This window comes from Mastigoproctus giganteus, chromosome 12, assembly GCF_048544385.1.
Source record: "Mastigoproctus giganteus isolate SK-2022 chromosome 12, ASM4854438v1, whole genome shotgun sequence".
Classification (NCBI taxonomy): domain Eukaryota; kingdom Metazoa; phylum Arthropoda; class Arachnida; order Uropygi; family Thelyphonidae; genus Mastigoproctus; species Mastigoproctus giganteus.
The window spans coordinates 19654686-19676871 of NC_143586.1; the positions used below are offsets into that span (position 1 = coordinate 19654686).

At 36.8% G+C, this 22186-nt stretch overlaps 1 protein-coding gene across 1 annotated transcript in view; it reads right to left on the bottom strand.

Moving 5' to 3' along the window:
* Prp8 (pre-mRNA processing factor 8) overlaps positions 1-22186 on the bottom strand; it is a 247399-nt gene that overhangs the window by 166040 nt on the left and 59173 nt on the right. The window contains exons 8-9 of the mRNA XM_090386973.1: positions 11102-11207; positions 5989-6179 (exon numbers count right to left, since the gene is read on the bottom strand). Of these exons, the coding sequence (XP_090243099.1) occupies positions 5989-6179; positions 11102-11207 (297 nt within the window). The remainder of the gene's footprint in view (positions 1-5988; positions 6180-11101; positions 11208-22186) is intronic.

Consider the following 22186-nt stretch of genomic DNA (forward strand, 5'->3'; position numbering starts at 1 on the left):
ACCTTGCAAAGTAAGGAAACGTAGTAGAGAATGTTGTGAAAAGATGGAAGACTGTGGGTGATAACAGTTAAACCACAACTTGACAACATGCCTGACACAATGCAATTTACTCAGGAATACCACATATATGCAGGTCTCACAATGACTTTACTTACTACTAAGGATAAGCACATCAAAGTTTAAACCCCCCATTCTCCAAGAGGGTTCAAAGTCCTAAGCCCGTAGAGAACAATCCATTTGCTCAATTCTGTTATTCTCAAGAAATTGTTCAGGGACATTCTGTCCCTGAATGGTGTCTATTAACAGGCTAGCTCTTTTAATAACCAACCAATTATCACTATTCTTCAAATTGAATGTTTGATGTGCATACAGTTTCACTATTATACAATATTTGTATGCTATTACTCACACTGGCCAAAAAAAATACAAACCTTTGTATTAAGGCAGTCAGTCACAGAGATGGAAGAAATTCAAATAGATGCAAAGAAAATTGTGAAGTGGGGCGATGACATATTGCCTTGTTGAATACAAAGACTGCACAGGCTGTTCAACTGCAGTAATCTGAATGGGGAAAACTTGTGATCTATCAGACTTTGAAAAAAAGTCTTATTGTGTGTGCACATTTAGTAGGAGCCAGATTCAACAAAAAAAAAAAACTGATTTCTCAAAAGCATCCGTCTCAAAGGTTTTTAATTACTGGAAAGCAAGTAGTTCTTCCACATTTCAAAACTGTAAATGTGGGAGAAAAACAACATTTCAACAGCAAAGCCATTGTACTCTAAGGAGGACTGTACAGCAAAATAGGATATCCAGTGTTTGTTATTTGCTTTTTAGGAGCATTAGCAACTAAGGCCATATTGCTCCGGGATATGCGGTGGTCATTCCCTGACCTTTCCGCATCCTCCGTATTTGGTGGTGACGGGCTCGAACCCCGGTCTAATCAAGAAGCGTGTGCTACGCACTGCTGCTCCTTCCCACCTGGCTACGGAGGCGCCGGATATCCAGTGTGCAGCAAATAATATCTGAATTCAAACAAGCCCAGAACTGCTTATTTAAACTTGTAAAATGGACAAGGAATTGAAGAAATTGGGTATTGGCAGTCGCCTGCCTATTTGGAAGCCACTTGTTTCAAAGAAAAGCAGAAAAATCCATTTGCAGTGGTGCCAAGAACATTGTGATTGAACAACTGAACAAAGAAAAACAGTCATGCTGTCAGACGAATCACAACACTTTTTTTTTTTTCACTGATGGTAGGATGCGAGTGTAGCAAGAACCTCAAGAAGCAATGAACCCTGCTTCCTTTGTTAAGACAACCCAAACATCTAAAGATAGTATCATAGTATGGGGAATGTTCTGTTGGCACGGAATAGTAGAAGTAGTAGTAGCAGTGGCATGTGATGCAAGAAAGCAAGTGTATGAGCTTATGCAGCATCAGCCAAAAAAAAAAAAAAACAAAAAAAAACCACACCATTCCTTCCAAATGCCTGTCCAGTTCCTCCTTAAATTTATTCAACCTATCAACTTCCACAACGACAGATGGAAGTTTGTTCCAGCAATTAACCACCTGATGGCTAAAGGCAAATTTCCGCACATCTATTCTACATTTGTCTTTTCTTAATTTGAATTTATGCCCCCTTAGGTTCGTAATCTGAACAAGTGGAAGAATCCCATCAGAATTCAGCGTGCTCAATCCATTCAAGGCCTTATATACCTCAATCAGATCACCGTGCAGGTGCCTAGTCTCCAGCCACTGCAATTTGCAGAACTTAAGCCTCTCTTGGTAAGAGGATCCCTTCATTCCCCTCACCAATCTTGTAGCCCTTCTCTGTACACGCTCAAGTAGATCTACATCCTTCCTAAAATGAGGCCTCCAGACCTGTACGCAGTACTCAAGGCGTGGCCTGACCATTTCCTTATACAGAGGGATAATCACCTCCTTTTCCCTGCTAGCAAAATTCCTATATATCATTGACAAAACCCCATGACCTGCCCTGGCAGCCTGTCTGCATTGCTCAGAAAACTTCATATCTGACTGCACAATTACTCCCAGGTCTTTTTCATTTTCTACCACCTTAAGTGTAGTACCACACAGTTGGTACGTTTCTCTGGGGTTACTTCTACCCATATGCAGTACTTTGCATTTGTCAAGGTTAAACTTCAGTTGCCACTTCTTAACCCATCTGCCCAAATTATCTAAATCCTGATGCAGTAGCACACTGCCATTACTGTCATTAACAACTCTGTCAACCTTTGTATCATCTGCAAACTTCAACATTAAGCCTGATATACCTTCATCAATATCATTGATAAATATACAAAACAACAGTGGACCTAACACCAAAACCCTGTGGGACTCCACTAATAACATTAGTCCAAGAAGAGCAGCACCCATTGATTACCACCCTCTGTCTTCTCCCACTTAACCATCCTTTTATCCATTGTAGCAACTTACCCTTAATACCATTCTGCTCCAATTTGTACAATAGTCTTCCATGCGCAACAGTGTCAAAAGCTTTATTGAAATCCAAATATATGTTATCAAAATTATTTTTTGCATCCAGTTCCTTTGTAACCACATCATAATTTCCTATCAAATTTGTCAGACAAGACTTTCCCTTAACAAACCCATGCATCTTTAACCAGTGACTCCATTATTTTACCCGGAATAGAAGTTAAACTAACTGGTCTGTAATTACTCGTGTCACCCTTCGTCCCCTTTTGTGAATTGGGGATACATTTGCACATCTCCAGTCCGTAGGAACCTCCCCTGAGTCAAACGCTCTCATAATTATGACTAAGGGTTTGCTTAGTTGCTTTGCCGCCTCCTTTAATATAACTGGATAGATCCCATCCACCCCAGGTGCGTTTCTTAAGTTTAACTTCAACAATTTCTCCTCCACTTTGGCTTCAGTTATTACAAAATCATTAAGTATCCTGCTACAATTTGAAAACCTTCTGCCATTTTCAAACCTTAATAATTCCTCATGTGTGAATGTAGATGCAAAAATACTCATTCAGTTTGTTTGCTATCTGAGCAGGATCATCAACAGTCCAACCATCAATGTCAAGTGGACCAATCAGATTAATCCCCTTCCTTTTAGAGTTTATATAAGTAAAGAAATCCTTGCTGTTTTTCTTAGCAACTTTTGCCAAGGATTTCTCGTAATCTGCCTTCGTCTGCCTAACCTCCTTTGTCACCTGATTACAGACTAGCTTATATCTGCCATAGGCTTCTGAGTCACTTGATAATTTATATGCATCCCATGCATTTTTCTTCTCTATTACGAGTCTCATTAGTTTATTAGATAACCATTTAGGCCTAAACCTTGAACAATATTTCTTAATAGGTATGAAACTTTTAGTAGCTTCCACGATTAATTCCTTGAATGCTTCCCACTTAGAATTTACTGTTGGTAACATCGTCAGTTTATCCCACTGTACAGAATTTAAAAACTGTCGGAGACCACTGTACTCACCTTTACGGAAGCAAAAACCCTTTCCTTTACCCCTGATGGTAATTAAATCTTTAAGTAAATCCCACATCAGTACACTGTGATCACTGCCACCTAGTGGTTCCTTTATCTGCAAATTCTTATTTGTTATTATTTTTTTTTTTTTGTTTTTAGGAGCATTAGCAACTAAGGCCATATTGCTCCGGGAATATGCGGTGGTCATTCCCTGACCTTTTCATCCTCCGTATTTGGTGGTGACGGGCTCGAACCCCGGTCTAATCAAGAAGCGTATGCTACGCACTGCTGCTCCTTCCCACCTGGCTACGGAGGCGCCTCTGCAAATTCTTAATACACGAATGATCACTGCTGATAACCAGATCAAGAGTATTACTTTCTCTGGTTGCCACTCGAACATGCTGCTGCAGAAAACAATCATCCAATAAATCTACAAGTCTGACTAGCGTGTGAGTGACCAACCCACAAGTTCCAGTCAATATGTGGGAAGTTAAAATCCCCCATTATAAGACATTCCGATTTTACTAGCCCACTCTATTTCTCTGTACAATTGTTCATTGTACTCATTCGAGTCATTAGGCCTATAACACACTCCTACTTTTATTTTTGCTTTCGCAGTGCTTATGTCACACCAAACTGACTCAACAGTGCACTGTTCATCTATATCAACTGGATGCACTTCTTTTGATTTTATGTTTTTCTTAATTAACAGACACCTCCTCCCTTTCTATCCTGTCTATCCTTTCTGTACACATTGTACTCCCCAAATTCCAGTTCAGCATTCCTTATATATGTATGACACCACGTCTCTGCTGTCCCAACACTATCCGCCTTTGATATCTTGACCAACACTTCAAATTCATCAAATTTATTTACTATACTTCTAGCATTGGTATACATGCAAGCATACATGCTCCTACTCCTATTCTTAGTTACCATCCGTCAGTGACTGCCATCCGTCCCCGAAACCCCCAACACCCCATGCTCCAGGCCGCTACTTATTCTAATAGAAGTTGTGCAAGAATCACCTTCATTTCTGCCTACGGCTACTGTTAAACTATTAGTCCTTGTATCCCCCCAAGCTAGCAGTTTTCCGCCCACCTAACACTGCCTCGATAGCATCAGGAAATATTCTTGCACCCTTTCTATTTAAGTGTATCCCATCCCTATAGAAGCAGTCTCTCCTGTTAACAAGTACAGTCCAGGCTGAAAAAAATTCTACCCCTTGAGCCTTGCACATTTTTTCCAGGGCCAAATTGATCGACAAGGCTCTCATCATATACTCCCTTCTATCGTGTCTGGGCAGAATTGCAGACACTTTCAAATTCAACCCTAATTCTCGGCTTTTGTTCAACAGTGACCTGTACTTGTTAAGTAATTCTGCCGGTCTCCTACTCCTAATATCATTAGTGCCAACGTGTACAACTATATCACCTTTTGTGCCCTTAAAAGATGATATCTGCTCTACAACGTCATCAACCTTTGCCCCCGGCAGACATACCCTGGTCCTGTTCCACCTATCCTTTTTACAAAGCATGTTTCCCGTTTCCCTGACAATAGAGTCTCCAACAACTACTAGTAGTTCCTGAAGGACCAGCGCATTCTGCCTTGGGGGTTGCCACTGTGTTGCATGATGACCAAGTGCAAGGCCTTATATACCACATCTGGCGTTGATGTGGGCAGCTGAAAGCCTGATGGGCCCCTCAATTTAGATCTTTCGAGGGCATCCACCCTGTCCTTCAAACTCTCATATAGGCCCATAACAACGCTGAGTTGTCGCCTGATTTCCTTGGAATGGAATGGGTCCATTGAAAGGTCATCCTGGCAGTACCTGAATTTTGTATCAGATCTACTGCACCCCTCAATGCTACATTTTATCCTGAAGGCAGTGGCTAGTTTTTGGATGACAATGCAACAGCGCATCATTCCACAATTGTGCAAGAATGGTTTGGGGAACATGACACGGATTTTCACCATTCCCCCTGGTCTTCACATTCACTTCATCTCCATCCTACTGAGAACGTGGGATATGCTGAAGAGAGCTATTCAGCAAAAAAGTAATCTTTATTCAACTTGTGACAGTTATGTGATGTTTTGCTATAAGAATGGGTTACAATAAAAGATCTTATAGAATCCATGCCATGCCACACACTTGCTGTTATAAGAAACAAATGCAGCCCAATTTGATATTGAATTTTTTTTTTTTTTTTTTTTTTTTTTTGTCCAGTGTGTGTATAATTCCACCACATTGCCTAATGTACCTACTGCTGGGTTATGAGTTGTAATATTTATCTTTACTTTTTTCCACCCCATAATCTCCCAATATCTTTTGGTAATGCAGTATAACAGTATTAAATATATATAAAAATAGCTATATCCTCTGAGCTTAACTGAAAATCCAAAAGTAAAACTAATGAATATCTAAAGGCTGACTAAAATATTTAGTGATTATAAGTGAAATGTTATGGGGGAGGGGAGATACTAAATGTAAAAAATATTGGCTGTCATTTAAAATACTTACCATAATTTAACTAATGGTATGTCTATACTTCTTCGTGTTCGTCCTGAACGAAGGTTAAATGGCCTTGGTGCCCATAACAATGCAATTCCATTTGCAGTATTATCTGTGTATAGTGGACAGTCTTGAAGGAAAGGTTGGACATGTTCAGGCAATTCAAAATCTTCATCGTCATCAGGAAGTGGCTCTGTTCCCTATAAAATGACCAAAGGATAAGCAATGCATAAACATACAAATTAAGGGATTTGTATGCATAACCTGTGAAGGTGTAATAGGTTACTGGAATGACTTGCGGTTTGTCAGATAGTTTAAAAACATCATAATAGGGCAAAAATCCTTATGACAATTAACCTGGTGATAATTTTACCCTACTGGGATGGTGTAAAAAAGAGCAGCAAAATCCCTATGAAAATCTGGATGAATAGAGTTGCCAGTCAAAACTAAGATGCAATAAGCAACTTGTACTGAACAGCACATGGAATACAACCATTATTGTTAACCCACCTCCATAATTCACTCAAAGTAAAACTGTTGAACATAAAATTCATGAGAATGTGTACAGCACAAGAAATATACTGCCCAGTCTCATGTTTATAGATTGGCAGACTTTTAACTATTTAAAATGGAAAAGTCTTAGTACTCACAATATAACAAATTTTGTGTTTGAGTTTGTACAACTTTAAAATATACAGCAGACCCAATATGGTAATCTGCTATTTATTTAAGATATGAAAACAATGCTAATGACATCCTGTTTAAAAACTTTGTCTCTAACAGTAATTCCCTGCCAATGCAGTGGAAATTATTGATTGTAACTACAAACTGCCAATTGTTGTTGTGTTATTTGTTATTTGGTTTTTAGGAGCATTAGCAACTAAGGCCATATTGCTCCGGGGATATGTGGTGGTCATTCCCTGACCTTCCTGAATCCTCCGTATTTGGTGGTGACGGGCTCAAACCCTGGTCTAATCAAGAAGCGTGTGCTACGCACTGCTGCTCCTTCCCACCTGGCTACGGAGGCGCCAAACTGCCAATTACTGATTGGAAGCTGGCAGTTGGCACAAAGAGAAGATGTATGCCCGTTAGCTATGTCAGGTTATATTCAAGAGGAGTAAAGGAATATTAGGTTAAAGAGTTTAGTAGACAAATTTTTATTCTTCCTTCATTTGTTTAAATATCTTTTAATTTTCTTTTCTTTCTGTAATATTATAAATTTTATAATAATATTATAAAGATCATTAATGCATGAGTTGGAAGAAAAATGGGATGCTAGCAGGTCAGCTTTATCCTTGGCTGAAGTGACAAAAGGTTTGAACAGAGGTGGGAGTAGAGATGGGCAAAAGTTGCGGCCAATAGCTTTGGCAAGAGACCAGAATGCTCGGCTACCATTAGGGCAAGAAGCAAGTTTTCTAGTCTTAGCCTGTTCAAACTCTAGTTTGGACTGATTAATAACTGCTTTACAAATGTTGTGAGCTTTGGTGTAGGCAGAAAATGAAACTGAAGAATTAGAAGCAAGCCAATAATATTAAATGCACATGAACTGATGATCTACTGAATAAATATCATGAGTTAGGTCAGAATATGTGTGTGTCTGAAATTCAGCCCAGGCATGATAGGAGGAACTATATGCCTATTGGCAGCTGGAAGCCTTGTGGATTAACTCAAAGCTTGACAGAATCAGTGAGGCCTTTGAATTTTATCAGTGGCTGTCCTGCACTTGTAGGTGGAAGGAAACTATTTTATAGATACAGAATCATTTGAACAAAGATGGTATGAGGGTCTCTGCCAATATAATTGAAGTCTCTTCAATTATATTGGCAAAGGATTTGGGGGGAAGCTGACAGTTGGGGGATGGCAATACAGACACACTTATCTTATAATATGAGTCTGCTCTTGTCTGTGGCTACAAAAGCCAATATTGGCAACATGTGCTGAGAATAGTGAGGTTTCAAATGAATGGGAGATTTAATGCTATGGAAAACAAACTTAAATGTCAGGAGTGTTTTCAATTAAATAACAAATCTGAATAACTAATTATGACAACTAATCCTCACATAATAATACAGAGCTAAAGGAAATGTGGTGCCACCCAGAAATAGCGAATGATGATTTTCACCATGGTATGAGTAAAGTTTTAAAAAGGACAGGCAAGGCAGCTATGTTTTAGTGGAGCAAAATATAAGGTCTTATACTTAGGGAATGGCAACCCCAAAATAATTCAGACACTTGGTGGAGCTAAATTAAAAACAATACAGGAAGAAAGGTATTTGGGAATTATGATATGGGTAGACAATGGGAAAGTTCTCTAAGCAGTTTAGATAGCAACAAAGGAAGAAAGGAACATGGCATTGTATCAATAACTTATCAAACATTTGCTTAGAGAGATAAGCAACAGATTGATGATGAAGTCATAATTCTAGGTATATAGGGCAACTGTAAACAGTACTTGGAATACTGTGTCCAAAAAAAAAAAAAAAAAAAAAAACTATAGATGAGAAAGACTTTGAATATGTGAGCTACCAAGCTTTCAACCAAGTGCCTCAGACTCTGAGAGGGGATAGTAAAATGAATGAAGGCAAAACAATTTTCACTGTCATAAATGATTCCAGAACTAGGGACCATAAAGTGAATTACAGGTAAAGAAATTTAGAATTACAGGAAATTTTCGTTCAGCCAAAAAGAAAATTATGTACCTCCATGGGTAGTTAAGGACGATAGCCTGGAGAAATTCAAGGTTCGGCAGGTTATTTGCCAATGTAAGGAGGCAAAACTGGTATCTTCTATTTTTTATATATTTCACTTTTTTTTAAGTATTTATTATTGTTTATTTTTTACTTATTTTTTATTTATATTATTTTTTTTGGCTGGTGGAGCAAAAGCCTGTGTCTTCCTTGCACCATGTGATAATACTAATACAAAACTAAGTTGTTTTAATTTAAGTTGCCATGCAGTATATACATGAAGAGATATTTCAAAAATTATAATACAGAATGAAACCTTTAATAACTAAGTTAAATGGTGATTTGATAATTCTGTTGTGGTTCACCATAAAATCCAAAACAAATTTAGATTTGAAAATGAATTTGTAATGTATTCCAAAATATTAACATACTGTATACATGCCTAGCAACAATTAGCCAATGTAATGCATTACAGCCATCAAAAATACATATTAAATCTCTCTATACATTAAAAACGTTTTCCTCCTAGTGATATTTATTTGAGCCAATGGGAGAAGAGGGCAAGGCAATTAATTATTGACAACTGCCTCCATAACATTCAGCAACCTCGTGCACGTGCTTCCCTGTCTAACATTTGTTGTTCCAATGTAACATTTTTTGTATATTAATGAATATTGTATACAGTATTTGTAAATAGTTTAGTATTTTTTAAATATTCGTATAGTTTGTAAATATTTCAGTTAAATATTTTAGTCCTGCTCTTTCAGATGCAACAATATTCCTCGTGCATTATGGAACCCAAAGCAAAAGGCCTTTTCCTAAGTGACTTATGTAAAAGAAGGTAAATAATTACATAGGGATATTTATTCAACCTTGAGAATGCACAGGTAAATAATTATATAGGTCTTTTCCTGATTAGATATCGATCAGTGCATATCACAAAATGGGATCTAAGCGTGACACGAGTAATTATCACATACCTAGAAAATTTGGGCAGATGGGCTAAGAAGTGGCAACTGAAGTTTAACTTTGACAAATGCAAAGTACTGCATATGGGTCGAAGTAACCCCAGAGAAACGTACAAACTGTGTGGTACTACACTTAAGGTGGTAGAAAATGAAAAAGACCTGGGAGTAATTGTGCAGTCAGATATGAAGTTTTCTGAGCAATGCAGACAGGCTGCCAGGGCAGGTCATGGGGAAAAGGAATTTTGCTAACAGGGAAAAGGAGGTGATTTTTCCTGACCATTGAAATTCAATGGTCAGGCCATGCCTTGAGTACTGTATACAGGTCTGGAGGCCTAATTTTATGAAGGATGTAGATTTGCTTGAGCATGTACAGAGAAGGGCAGCAAGATTGGTGAGGGGGAAAGAAGGCGTGGTCTTACCAAGAAAGGCTAAAGTTCTGCAAATTGCAGCATCTGGAGACTAGGCACCTGCGAGGTGATCTGACTGGGGTGTATAAGGCCTTGAATGGGTTGGGCAGGCTCAATTCTGATGGGATTCTTCCTCTTGCTCTGATTATGAACCTGAGGGGGCATAAATTCAAATTGAGGAAAGACAGTTATAGAATACAGGTGCGGTAATTTGCCTTTAGCCAGAGGGTAGTTGATTGCCGGAACAAACTTTCATCTGTTGTTGTGGAAATTGATAGCTTAAATAAATTCAAGGAGGAACCGAACAAACGTTTAGAGGGAATGGATGTGCAAATTTTTTTTTTTTTTTTGGCTGATGCTACATAAGCTTGCTTTCTTGCCTCACATGCCTCTACTATTACTATTTACTACAAACTAAAATGATGCTTTGCATTAACCTGTTCGTCTAGTAAAGTTCCTGCATTCAAGTCCTAAACCTTTTACTATAACATAATATAATATATAATAAAAAAGATTTTTCTAAAAAATATATTGACATAATTTTTGTCTTGCCTTTATCTTGCCATTAATTACTGAAATTATTAATGATATCTTGTAATAGTTTGCAAGTTCAAACATTTCTGAAGAATTGCAACACTAATGACACAGACAGAGAGAGAAAGAGAAATTCGCCTTTTTTTTTTTTTTATTTGTGTCACTGTTCATTCTAGCAGAAAGAGAATCTGACATTTGAATTTAATTACACTTTAATTTTTTTTTTTTTTTGTATGTAAAGATAAAATAGAAAATGAAGCAAATCATATAAGTTTACAATTATAAAGTAAATACCATTCTATCTCTTTAATATTCCTTAAAAAGATACTTGATATTATCATATGCATGCTAACCATTACAGATTTTACACAATAAAGAAAATTGGAAAATGCTTGCGGATAATTCTTCAGAAAGAAACTGTGGTACAAACAGAAATCACCAGGTGATATTCATTCCCTAACTGTTCTCATTATACAATGGGGGGAAAAAAATAATAATAAAAAGATGAAACTTCATAAGAACTTACCTTCACCGCATGCCTATGGGATATAGGATTAATCAATGGGTCAAAGTAAAAAGCAGGCAAATCGGGATCTTCAGTTTTGATAAATACAACATTAGGTGTATGATACCTATAAAAAAGCAATAAATTCTGATAACTACTGTTTGCCAGCATATTTCATAGTTAAAAACTCTGTGTATACATACAAATTAATTAAAAGTAATGTGAAATGTTTAACTGTTCCAATGACATGAAATGAAAGGAAAGGAAACCACATATTCCATAAATGATCCCAGGGGATGGATTTTCATGAAAGTTTTTGTATTTAGTGCTTTCAGAAAGATTTGTCAAGCCATCCCATATTTCATTAAATTCAGACAAACAGAAATCTAGCAATTACACATATATCATATACAGGTAGTTCCCAACTTCACAAGCTAATCTGTTCCTAGTATGCGCTCGTAAAGCAAAAACTCATAAAGCAGGAATTTATTTTCCATAGGCATTAAAAACAGGGGTTACTAATTTTTGTCCTTTGCTTACGCATTTTATATAATAAATAAAAGTAATTTTTTTTTGTTTCACTGTTGTCCAGTGATTTTACTGTATTTCTAACAGTGCAGTATTCACACAGCTTTTGTAATGTATTTCACTTATTTTCTCTTGGATTTTTTAATAAACATCGAAAATATGATACATTTCATGAACCTTCTGTAGTGTAATAAAATAAACAAATAGCAAGGTATACCTCACAATGTAATGTGTAGTAAACACGTAGTGTACTTTTTTTTTTCATGGGTTTTCATAAAAATTGAAAGCAGAAAATACATGTTTATTTCACAGATCTTTGGTGATCATTAGAATAAACAAATAATAATAATTGATTATTTATATTTTAGTAAATTAATAACAAAATGACAGCTGTTCAAATAGTAATCACTTTATGGAGTATGAAATATGTTCTCCAAGGTTGTTCCATGTGTCATTTAAATAATGCATGTATTAACTTATAAATTGTTTTGAAATCTTTCAGTATATGCTGCCATCTCTTATTTCCGTTTTCAACTAAATAGTAGGCAGAGTTTTATTAAATGGCAGCACAAAAATTGCTTTGAAAACAGATTACAGTTGTTGACCATTGTCTACACACAAGTTTTTTAATAAATTTTTTAGCAATTTTATGATTTTAAAAAAAAATGTTTTTTACAGATTTATAAAAAATACTTGATTTGCTTAAGTGACTACAGAGAAGGGCAATAAGATTTGTAATGACTTCATTTTCTAATGTTGAGCAATCAGTTCAGAATAAGAACCAAATTAATGTTTACAGTTAGAGTTTTAATTTTTACAATTTTCTAAGAATTCTATGAAAAAATTCTCTCCACAGAGCTGCCATAGTGTAACTCATGCACATTTGGCAACCTCATGAATGAAAGGATTAATGTGCTCAGAGCTTAAACTGAGAATTTTTCTTTCTATGCATCCATCCTATATTGCTCATTCATTCTTTCAGTTAATGCACTGCCACAAGCAGAATATTTATTCTGTGCTTCAGTATAGCAATTAACATATACAGTTCTCGCTTTACGAGTTCTTTTTTTTCAAGTATCAGTTATCAACATAATTGAAAATATGAACATTAATTGCAAAAAATGAATGTTAAACATTCATAAATACCGTATCCCGTGTATCCCACTTTACGATATTAATCCATTCCAGAGACACCATCGTGTCGTGAAAATATCATAATGTGAACCCAATATCACATTGTTTTTTGGTAATTCGTTCCACGACCTTGGAAGTTGAAATTTTTGCTTTATAACTAAGCTATTTATCTCTCTAAAAGGTAATTTTTACAAGGGTAAATTGTATTAGTTACCAATTCAAATCATTAAAATTCACTACACTTTCATCATTATCATATGTTCTGTTATAAGAATCAATTTTGAATGCCTTTGTGATATTTTTCTAAAGAACATTTCTGGAGGTCACGACCATAAAACATAAAAACAATTTGCACTTTCCGGTTTATTGGGCTTATCTGTTAGTGCAAGCAATTATAAATGGGTAGTAAACTCGATGTTATTGCATTTGCAAAAATACTGATAGCTGGAATTTTGTGGGCTTTTACATTATTATGGCGAACTGTGTTTCCCTTCACTGAAATCGTCAATCATATAAAAAACATAAATACATTTTCAGAATCTTTTCTTCATTCCTTTTTTATTAAAGCTTTGTAAACTTGTTACTCCATGCGAATTGTGTTAGTTGCAATCTCACTTGTATGTATCGTGTTAATTGCAATGTGTGCATGCCTTTAAAAAATGCTTATGCATGTTATCATGAAATTTATAAAGAAAAGAGAAGATTATCTTGGAAACAAATGCCTCTTGAAGCATTTCTGAAGAAGACGACTCCTTGGGCAACAAACCAACAACAAGTGCCGAGCCAACAGTAAGTGATCAATGAGTATGCATTTAGTCAATGATGATGAAGAATAAAAACTCTTTAACATTTGTAAGTCATAAATAATTTTTTTTATTATTATAATTCGCTTGATTTTAGAGGCTATGTTTTCATTTCTTCTGGATAAATCAATCATTGATTAAAAATACACTAATTAGCTAACTAATTTCATTGTTGAGAATGTAATTTACTTTTCACATAATCACAGAAAATTAATCAATTAAATCACAGAAAATACAAGAACTCAATTAATTTAAGAAAAAAAAATTGAAAGTTCCTGAAATATAACACTGCATAGAAAATGAACATGACCTTAATTAAGAGGAAACAGAATTATTTTGACTAGCATAAGTTATTTATACATGGAAAGCTGAAATAAAGAATGCCACTGAGAAGCATATCTTCTTTAGTATTTATTCCAAGAATGCTTAGCAAATCATCAGAATATGATAAAAAAAAATTTTACATAATAATTAGCCTTGGAACAGTTGTAAATTCTTTCAGATATAACTTAAAGGCTCCCCCCCCATTGATTACTTTGAACATAAATTGTCTTAAAATGCCACAGAGTATATTATCATAAGAACAATTTAAAGAGAAGAGAACAGAACAGTGAACAGTTAATGCTGTGTATGCATATTTGGTATGTACCACTGCTGATCTAATTTGAATTTAATTTAAATGTAGAGTGTGTCATTCGTTTGTTTGTTTGTTGTTTGTTATTTGGTTTATAGGAGCATTAGCAACTAAGGCCATATTGCTCCGGGATGTGCGGTGGTCATTCCCTGATCTTTCCGCATCCTCCATATTTGGTGTGTGTCATTCATTGCTATCTATAGGTATGTCTTATTTACTATGACTTTCACACAAAACATAAGAAATAATTCCTTGTAACATTTTAAAGCAAAAATATCTGGAAGTGCTTTACAAAACAAGCTTTAATACAAAAAAGTTTATCTTTCTCATCACACAAATATATAAATCATTTTAACTGTAATTTTTTTTTTAACATAGTACAGTCCAAATGAAAATGATGATGATTTGTGTTTTATGGCACATTGGCAATGTAGGCCATGATGTGACATATCCACCAATGCAAATGCAGCCCTGCACTTATCAGAAATTATACAAGTGCTCAAGCTGTCTCTCTGACAGTGCTTAGTAGCAACTGTTTTGTATTTTACAGACAACCCAAACAGGAGATGTTTATATACACAATGCCTGCTAAGAAGTACTCCAATACATGTTTGCACTGGGAATGTGAAACAGTAGCAATTAAAATAATTTAAAATAATAATATAAATGCAGGCAATATTAATTTCAAGTCAGTAATACAACATCAGATAATCCAATGCCTCACTGGCACATCCAATAACCAAATCACATCTACCAACATGCAATCAAAATAGCTCATTTTTAAATTCTAATAGTAACTAACAAAAAAAAAAAAAAAAAAATCAGAAATAATGAGATACTATTCAACTGAAAAAAAATTTTAAATCACTATGCACAAGGTTATACAGAACATAAAATCAGAAACAAAAAAGCGTAAATATGTTGGTAAGGTTAGCATCCTGTGCCAGCTCATGCCACAAGCTAATAATGCTCTTACCATCAGTCTTTCACATGACACTTTACACGTTAATGCATCTCTACATTAGCATGTCCAATACCCAAAAGGTCACATGATTAATAAACAATTGTGACTATCTAGTACAGCAATACCCCGTGTGGCATTGATAATTGGTACCAAAACTGTTCCGTGTAAGGTGAAATCGAGGTATAATTATAATGGGTTTTAATTGAATGTGTACCAGAGAAAGTCTATAAACAAATTATAATAAATCTATAAACAATTTGTGCTTGATAGTCAATTAAAAAGATTTGAAATAAAAAATACTGCAAAAATTTTATTAATGAAAAGGTAATATGATGAGATAAGAAAAAAGCTTTATTGTTTATTTAGGTATTTCAATAATAAAGTCTGGTGAAGTCGTCTCTTCTTTTTCACGGCATACAAGATTTTGTGGCATTGAATACCATCTTGTAAAATTTTCCGTATCTTGATGCTATGTTCAACATCCAGATCTCCATTCATAATCACCTCGCAGGCCAAGTCACCCCCCACCAAAAACTTTCTCCAATTCTTCTGCTGAAAATTCTTTTGGTGCTTTCAGTGTTATCTAGTTCAGAATGTTTTCTCTCTTCTTCATATGCAGTTTTCTCATCAAGTTCAAGGAGAGTTGCATCATCTAAGTCATTTGTATGCAAGTCAATGCAGTCATGTACAGTGGCAGTGGCGCCTCCATAGCCAGGTGGGCAGGAGAAGCAGTGCATAGCACACGCTTCTTGATTAGACCGGGGTTAAAGCCTGTGAGCCACCAAATATGGAGGATGTGGAAAGGTCAAGGAATGACCAACGCATATCCCCAGAGCAATATGGCCTTAGTTGCTAATGCTCCTAAAAACCAAATAACAACAACAACATTGGCAGTGTCCAGTTTCGAATCCCAAGTCTTTTCCGATCTTCACAATGTCTTCAGCAATTGTGTGAATTCGCAATTCAAAACCAGTGAAATCATTTGCCAAATGGGGTAAAACATGCTGCAAAACAGAACACATGTTGTTGGCAGTGATTTCTAACATGCAAATATATTTTCTATTGTATTTAAAGGGTTAAATACAATCGAAATTGTATTTAACCCTTTATCCCTGTAAAAAATAAATTGTGAAATTAAAAGTTTGAAAAGCTATCATGTCATCTCGTCAGGATGGAATTTTTTTTTTTTTTTATGTAAACCCCAAACACGAGAGGTGTTAGAACCAATAGTACTTAGTGCCGTGCTTGGGTTGGAGGTTGAGAAGACGAAAGAAAATATTTGTTGACACTGGACTTAAACTTCTGTAGACTGTAATTTTCAGGAAATACGTATGAAGGAAGGTTGTTCCACAAAACGGCAGTTGAATGAATAAACGAGGAAGATGAAAAGTTGGTTCTGAGTTTGAAGTTGGACAGTAAATGGATGTTGGCTGGTGGCGGCACGTGTTCGGACTGTTTTGAAAGAGAGAGCAGGAATTATAGAAGCTAATTCAGAAGAACAGTGCCCATGGAAGTATCTGTAGAAGAGGCATGCAGCAGAAACAGTACGTCTATGAGACAGCGAGTGCAGAGACTCTGTTAGAGATGAGTCATTAATTAACCTAACTGCCATCTTCTGAATGGAATCAAGAAGCTTGAGAGAGGTTTTGGGGGCACCACCAAAGATGTGGGAACAATATTCCATGGCAGGGCGGATTTATGATTTATAGAGTGAGCAGCTGTTTCGAAGAAAAGTAACGCCGAGAGCAAAAGAGAAAACCAAGTTTTTTTAGATGCAGAAGAAGCAATATTTGTAATGTGCTTGTGCCAAGAGAGATTAGAAGTCAGAGTAATCCCCAAAGATAAGCATAGGAGCAGAAGAATCTTTTTTTACGAGATATAAGACACGACTGAATTTTAGAAGGGTTGAAATCAACTAAGTTGTCTTTGCCCTACTGGAGAATTACCTGAAGATCGGCATTTAAGGAATTGGTAGCGGAGTTTCGAGAAGTTGAAGCTGATTGAGGAGGACAAGGTTTTTCAAAATGGAAAGTGGAATGCAATGTGCTATCATCGGCAAAACTATGGATAGGATTTCCAGTCAATGGAAGAAGGCCATTAATATATAAGAGGAAAAGAGTGGGGGAAAGAACTGAACCTTGGGGGACACCGGCATTACTGGAGAAGTTAGAAGACAGAGAGCCATCTACCATCACCCTCAGTGAGCGATCAGAGAGAAAACTGGATAACCAATTACTAAAAACAGTTGGCAAACCATAAGATGGAAGCTTCTTTAGAAGACCTTTATGCCAAACACGATCGAAAGCCTTTGAGATGTCAAGAGCAACTACTTGTGTTTCACCAAACCTTTCCATTGAATTAGTCTATAAATGGGTAACATAAGCCAGAATTTCACCAGTGGATCGACAATGATGGAATCCATACTGGCGATCGTTGATCAGACAGAAGGTTTCTAAGTAGTTTAAAATTTGGCGTTTAATTGATTTTTCCATTACTTTAGAAAGAGTAGAAGTAATTGCAACGAGACAATAATTGGATGGGAGGGGTTTGTCACCCTTTTTAGGAACTGGCTGGATATGAGCAAATTTCCAAGCAGAAGGAAAAACACCTTTGGAATAAGAAAGTGACAAAAGGCGGCAAAGAATAGGAGTAAGTTCAGGAGCACAGGTTTTGAGAACAAGTGGAGAAATATCATCAGGACCTGGAGCTTTCTTAGCATCAAGATTCGTCAAAATCCTTCTGACATCCTTTTGACGGAAGACCACAGGAGGCATTGAATGGAGCGTGTTGGGAATAGTGGGAGGTGTTTTACCAAGATCGTTAATGCATGAGTTGAAAGAAAAATGGGATGCTAGCAGGCCAGCTTTATCCTTGGCTGAAGTGACAACAGAACCATCTGGTTTGGACAGAGGTGGGAGCAAAGATGGGCAAAAGTTGCGGCCAATAGCTTTGGCAAGAGACCAGAATGCTTGGCTACCATTAGGGCAAGAAGCAAGTTTTCTACTCTTAGCCTGTTCAAACTCAAGTTTGGACTGATTAATAACTGCTTTACAATTTTTGCGAGCTTTGGTGTAGGCAGAAAATAAAACTGAAGAATTAGAAAGAAGCCAATTACGATATGTAACATTCTTCTCTTGAACAGCCTTAGCACATTTTTTGGAAAACCAAGGTTTAGATAAAGGACGAGATTTTAAAGTGGAAATAAAGGATTTTAAAATCCTTTATTCCACCTGTGGAAAAGGATTCCATTCCTACAAGAATAATTTCACTGACATGATCTGAGCAAACGTTGACATCAGAACTTTTTGAAACAGTAATCGGGCCAAGGAAAAGAAGAAAAGAAGTCTCGCAGGTCATCCCATTTTGCATTTTTGTAATGCCAAACAACACTATGTTGGGAATAGCCATGAAATAAAGGTTCCATTGGAGAAGAGACAATCACCAAGTTGTGATCTGAAGTGGCTAAAGGACCTCTCACTTCGACCGTGTACTTAGAAGGGTTGTTTGTGAGAAAAAGATCAAGCGTATTGGCTGTATGATTAGGATTGTCCGGTATTCTTGTAGTAAATGAACAATCTGTGCAAGATCATTAGTAATTACAAAAGCCTCAGCATCTCGACTAGCTGGGTCGATGTGACTAGTAAACAGAAGCCAGCTGGAGTTGTGAACATAAAATCACCAAGGAAAATTACCTCACTGTTAGGAAAGTTGGACTGGAGAAAGTCAAGTTGCAAAGAGAGGAAGTCAAAGAGCTCCAAGTGATTAGTGGAGTTGGGAAAACGGTAGAGACAACAGATGAATTTGACACAATGAGGTAGAGAGATTTTAAGCCAGAGAAGATCAAAGAGAGGAGATTCCAAATTGCCAAGTCTCTGACAGGGAATATCAGAACGGACATATGCACAATATACCACCTTTGAGGCGAAAAGAATCATACAGCAAATAATTTGGGCATCTGAGATGAGCAACAGTTGAATCAACCGATAACTGAGATTTTGTCAGAAAAAGTACATGGGGTTTGGCAGACTGCAAGTGGAAATGGACATCGTTGAGATTACAATTGAGACCACGTATATTTGTGAAATGAATTTGGAAGTGAATTAAGAATACCGAACGCTGTTGCACATTGCTGCTGACTGCCCAAGGGGAGCATTGGCACATGTGCATGTGAGACAATAGTTGGCACCGCAGCATATACAAAGGGTACTAGGAAAGTTTTGCAATACAGCTTTGTTTATTTAATTTTTTCAAAGTAATTTCCTCTACATTCAATACACCTCTCCATCCTCCGAAACCAATCTTTAAACCAGTTCTGCCAAGTTTCACTAGGGAGTAAAGCACACTCGTTGTCCCAAGCCCGTAGAAGGTCCTCATCACTGGAAAACCGCCTCCCTTTTAGCTTCATTTTAACATGCGGGAACAGTGCAAAGTCGCAGGGAGCAAGGTCTGGACTGTAGGGAGGGTGCTCGAGAAGTTTCAGTCCTGTCGTGGTCAAATATTCGGTGCAGGCTTTGGCGCGGTGAGCTGCAGCATTATCGTGATGGAGGTACCAGGTGTCCATTCTTCACTTTGGCCGCAGGTTCTTCATAGATCCAATGACTTTAGGCAGGCATTGTTCAGTATACCACTTAGCTGTGACTGTCTTCTGCGTGTCCAAAACGACACGTTCCACACTTCCACTCGATTTGAAAAATACAGCTATCATTTTCTTCTTTACAGATCGGGATTTTCTGACAATTACGGGTGTGTCGTCATCATCAAAGACCCAAACTTTGTTTTGAGCCTTGGTCGGCAGATCGTAATAGTACAGCCAAGTCTCGTCACCTGTCACGATGTTGTTCACATACCGAGATTGTCCCTTATCAAACTTTTTTAACATCTCCCGGCACCAAGTCACACGTCGTGTCATCTGCTCTTCAGTCAGTTGATGCGGCACCCAGAGAGAACAAAGTTTCTTCACGTGCAAATGATCTTGCAGAATCGAACGAATTACTGGTGCATTTAGGCCCAAAGTATCCTCTATCTGTTGGTAGGTCACTCGCCTGTTTTCGTCAAGCATTTTCCTCACAGCAGTAACGTTTTCCTCCGTAACTGACGTTCGTGGCCTTCCCGGCCTCTCAGAATCCTCCAGAGTGAAATTTCCCCTTTGGAATTCTCTATACCACTTGAATATCGTTGCACAATGTGGACAATCATCATCTAGTGCAAGAGTCATTTCTTCTAAGCACTGGTCTATGGTTAAACCACGCACGAAATTATACCGCAAAACTGTCCTTATCTCATTTCGTGACCACGATGCCATCGCAAGCACTTTACACTCTCACTACTAATGAATAACTGAGCCCATCAACTTGGCGCGGCGGCTACTATGCACGTATGAACATGTCTCAACATGCAGCAACAAGCAGCTTCCTGTGATTCATTGTTGCGTCATATTGCAAAACTTTCCTAGTATCCTTTGTATGTACGCATACCTAGACTACAACAATGCAGCATATATGTAGGCTATATATGTAGCTTACACAAACCTACAGAGTATGTGTAGACTATTGAATGAGTTTTAATATGCACAGTAAATATTTGACAAACTGAATTGAAAACCGTGTTATAGTGAAACCGTGCTGTTTGAAGAGCAATACCTTGCTAAGCAAGGTATTGCTGTATATAAATGTTTGTTCTTTAGTAAATTAAGACATCTTGTCCTTATAGGAAGGATCAAAAAGTTCCAGGATTGAATCTGTTAAAAATACCTGAATATCAAAGAATTTAATTTTTTGTAATACATAAGGTCCAGAAATTTTTACAGTAGGTGGTACTTTGGCTGCACATGTGCATAGATTTATTTGTAAAATTTACTTGTCACTTGTGATAGAAACATTATTCAGGCCAATCATCAATAAGAATTGAAGACACAGTCTCTCTAAAGACTAAATATCACATGGTAGTTACCAAGCTATCATATCTGATATTTTAAACATGAAAGATTGTGCAACTTCTTTGCTACTAAGTGCTGAACAGCAGACAGGGCAGAAAGAAGGGGTCAACTTTCAAAAGAAGTGGTTTCAATTTATGATTATCATAGTAGTAGGCAATGTGTTTGTAATACACTTTACTTATTTTAATAACAATTTGAAATATAATGTATTTTACAAAGGAAGTTTTCTTATAGGAAAAATTGGAAAATATAAAAATATGGAAAGTTTTCCAATATTTTGTTGGCAAACAAAATATTGGAAAATTCTGTTGGTAAACTGTCAACAAAAAAAAAACATTGGAAAAAGCAATGACTTTCATGTGTGCAGTGTTTAAATTGAGAATTTTCCATTTTTGCCACATCCAACATATTGCCCATTCATTCCTCCAATCAGCACATGGCAACAAACAAAATACCCAGTGGTTCAGCTACAATATACAGTATATGATAAGCAATAAGCAAGCTAAGTGATAAGTATGAGAAAAAAAAAATGAAATAATAATTGTAAGAATTATTTTTATCTTATTTTAATTAATTTGACAAATTTTTCTAAAAGAGCTATATATAAAATTTCACAAAAATCCATCAACTAATGGTTGTTATATATACAGGGTGTCTCAAAAATATTGGTACAAATGTTTAGGGGAGGTAGGTAACATCTAAAGGAATGTGAATTGCATAGGAACCCATAACAGGAAAAGTCACCGTAAGTCGGTAGACAGCACTGTTCATCAGTTCACGAGAGGGAAAATTTTTGGTTTACTCATTCAAGCAGTAGTCTCCACACGAAGAGCATGCTCTTCGTATATTGATGCATGCTCTTCGCCGCACGAAGAGCATGCATCGATATACGAACTGTGAGCTGGCAGACATGCACCTAGTGTATGGATTAGCAGAGGGCAATGGACGAGCCGTTCAACGAATTTATGGAGAACACTTCCCAGACATATGTACTGGACCACCGTTTGTTTGCACGTGTGCATCAAAATTTGTGCGATTATGGGACATTTAGAGGTAACAGGAGTAGTGCGGGCAGACCACATTCAACGCGAACTCCCACCATGGAAAA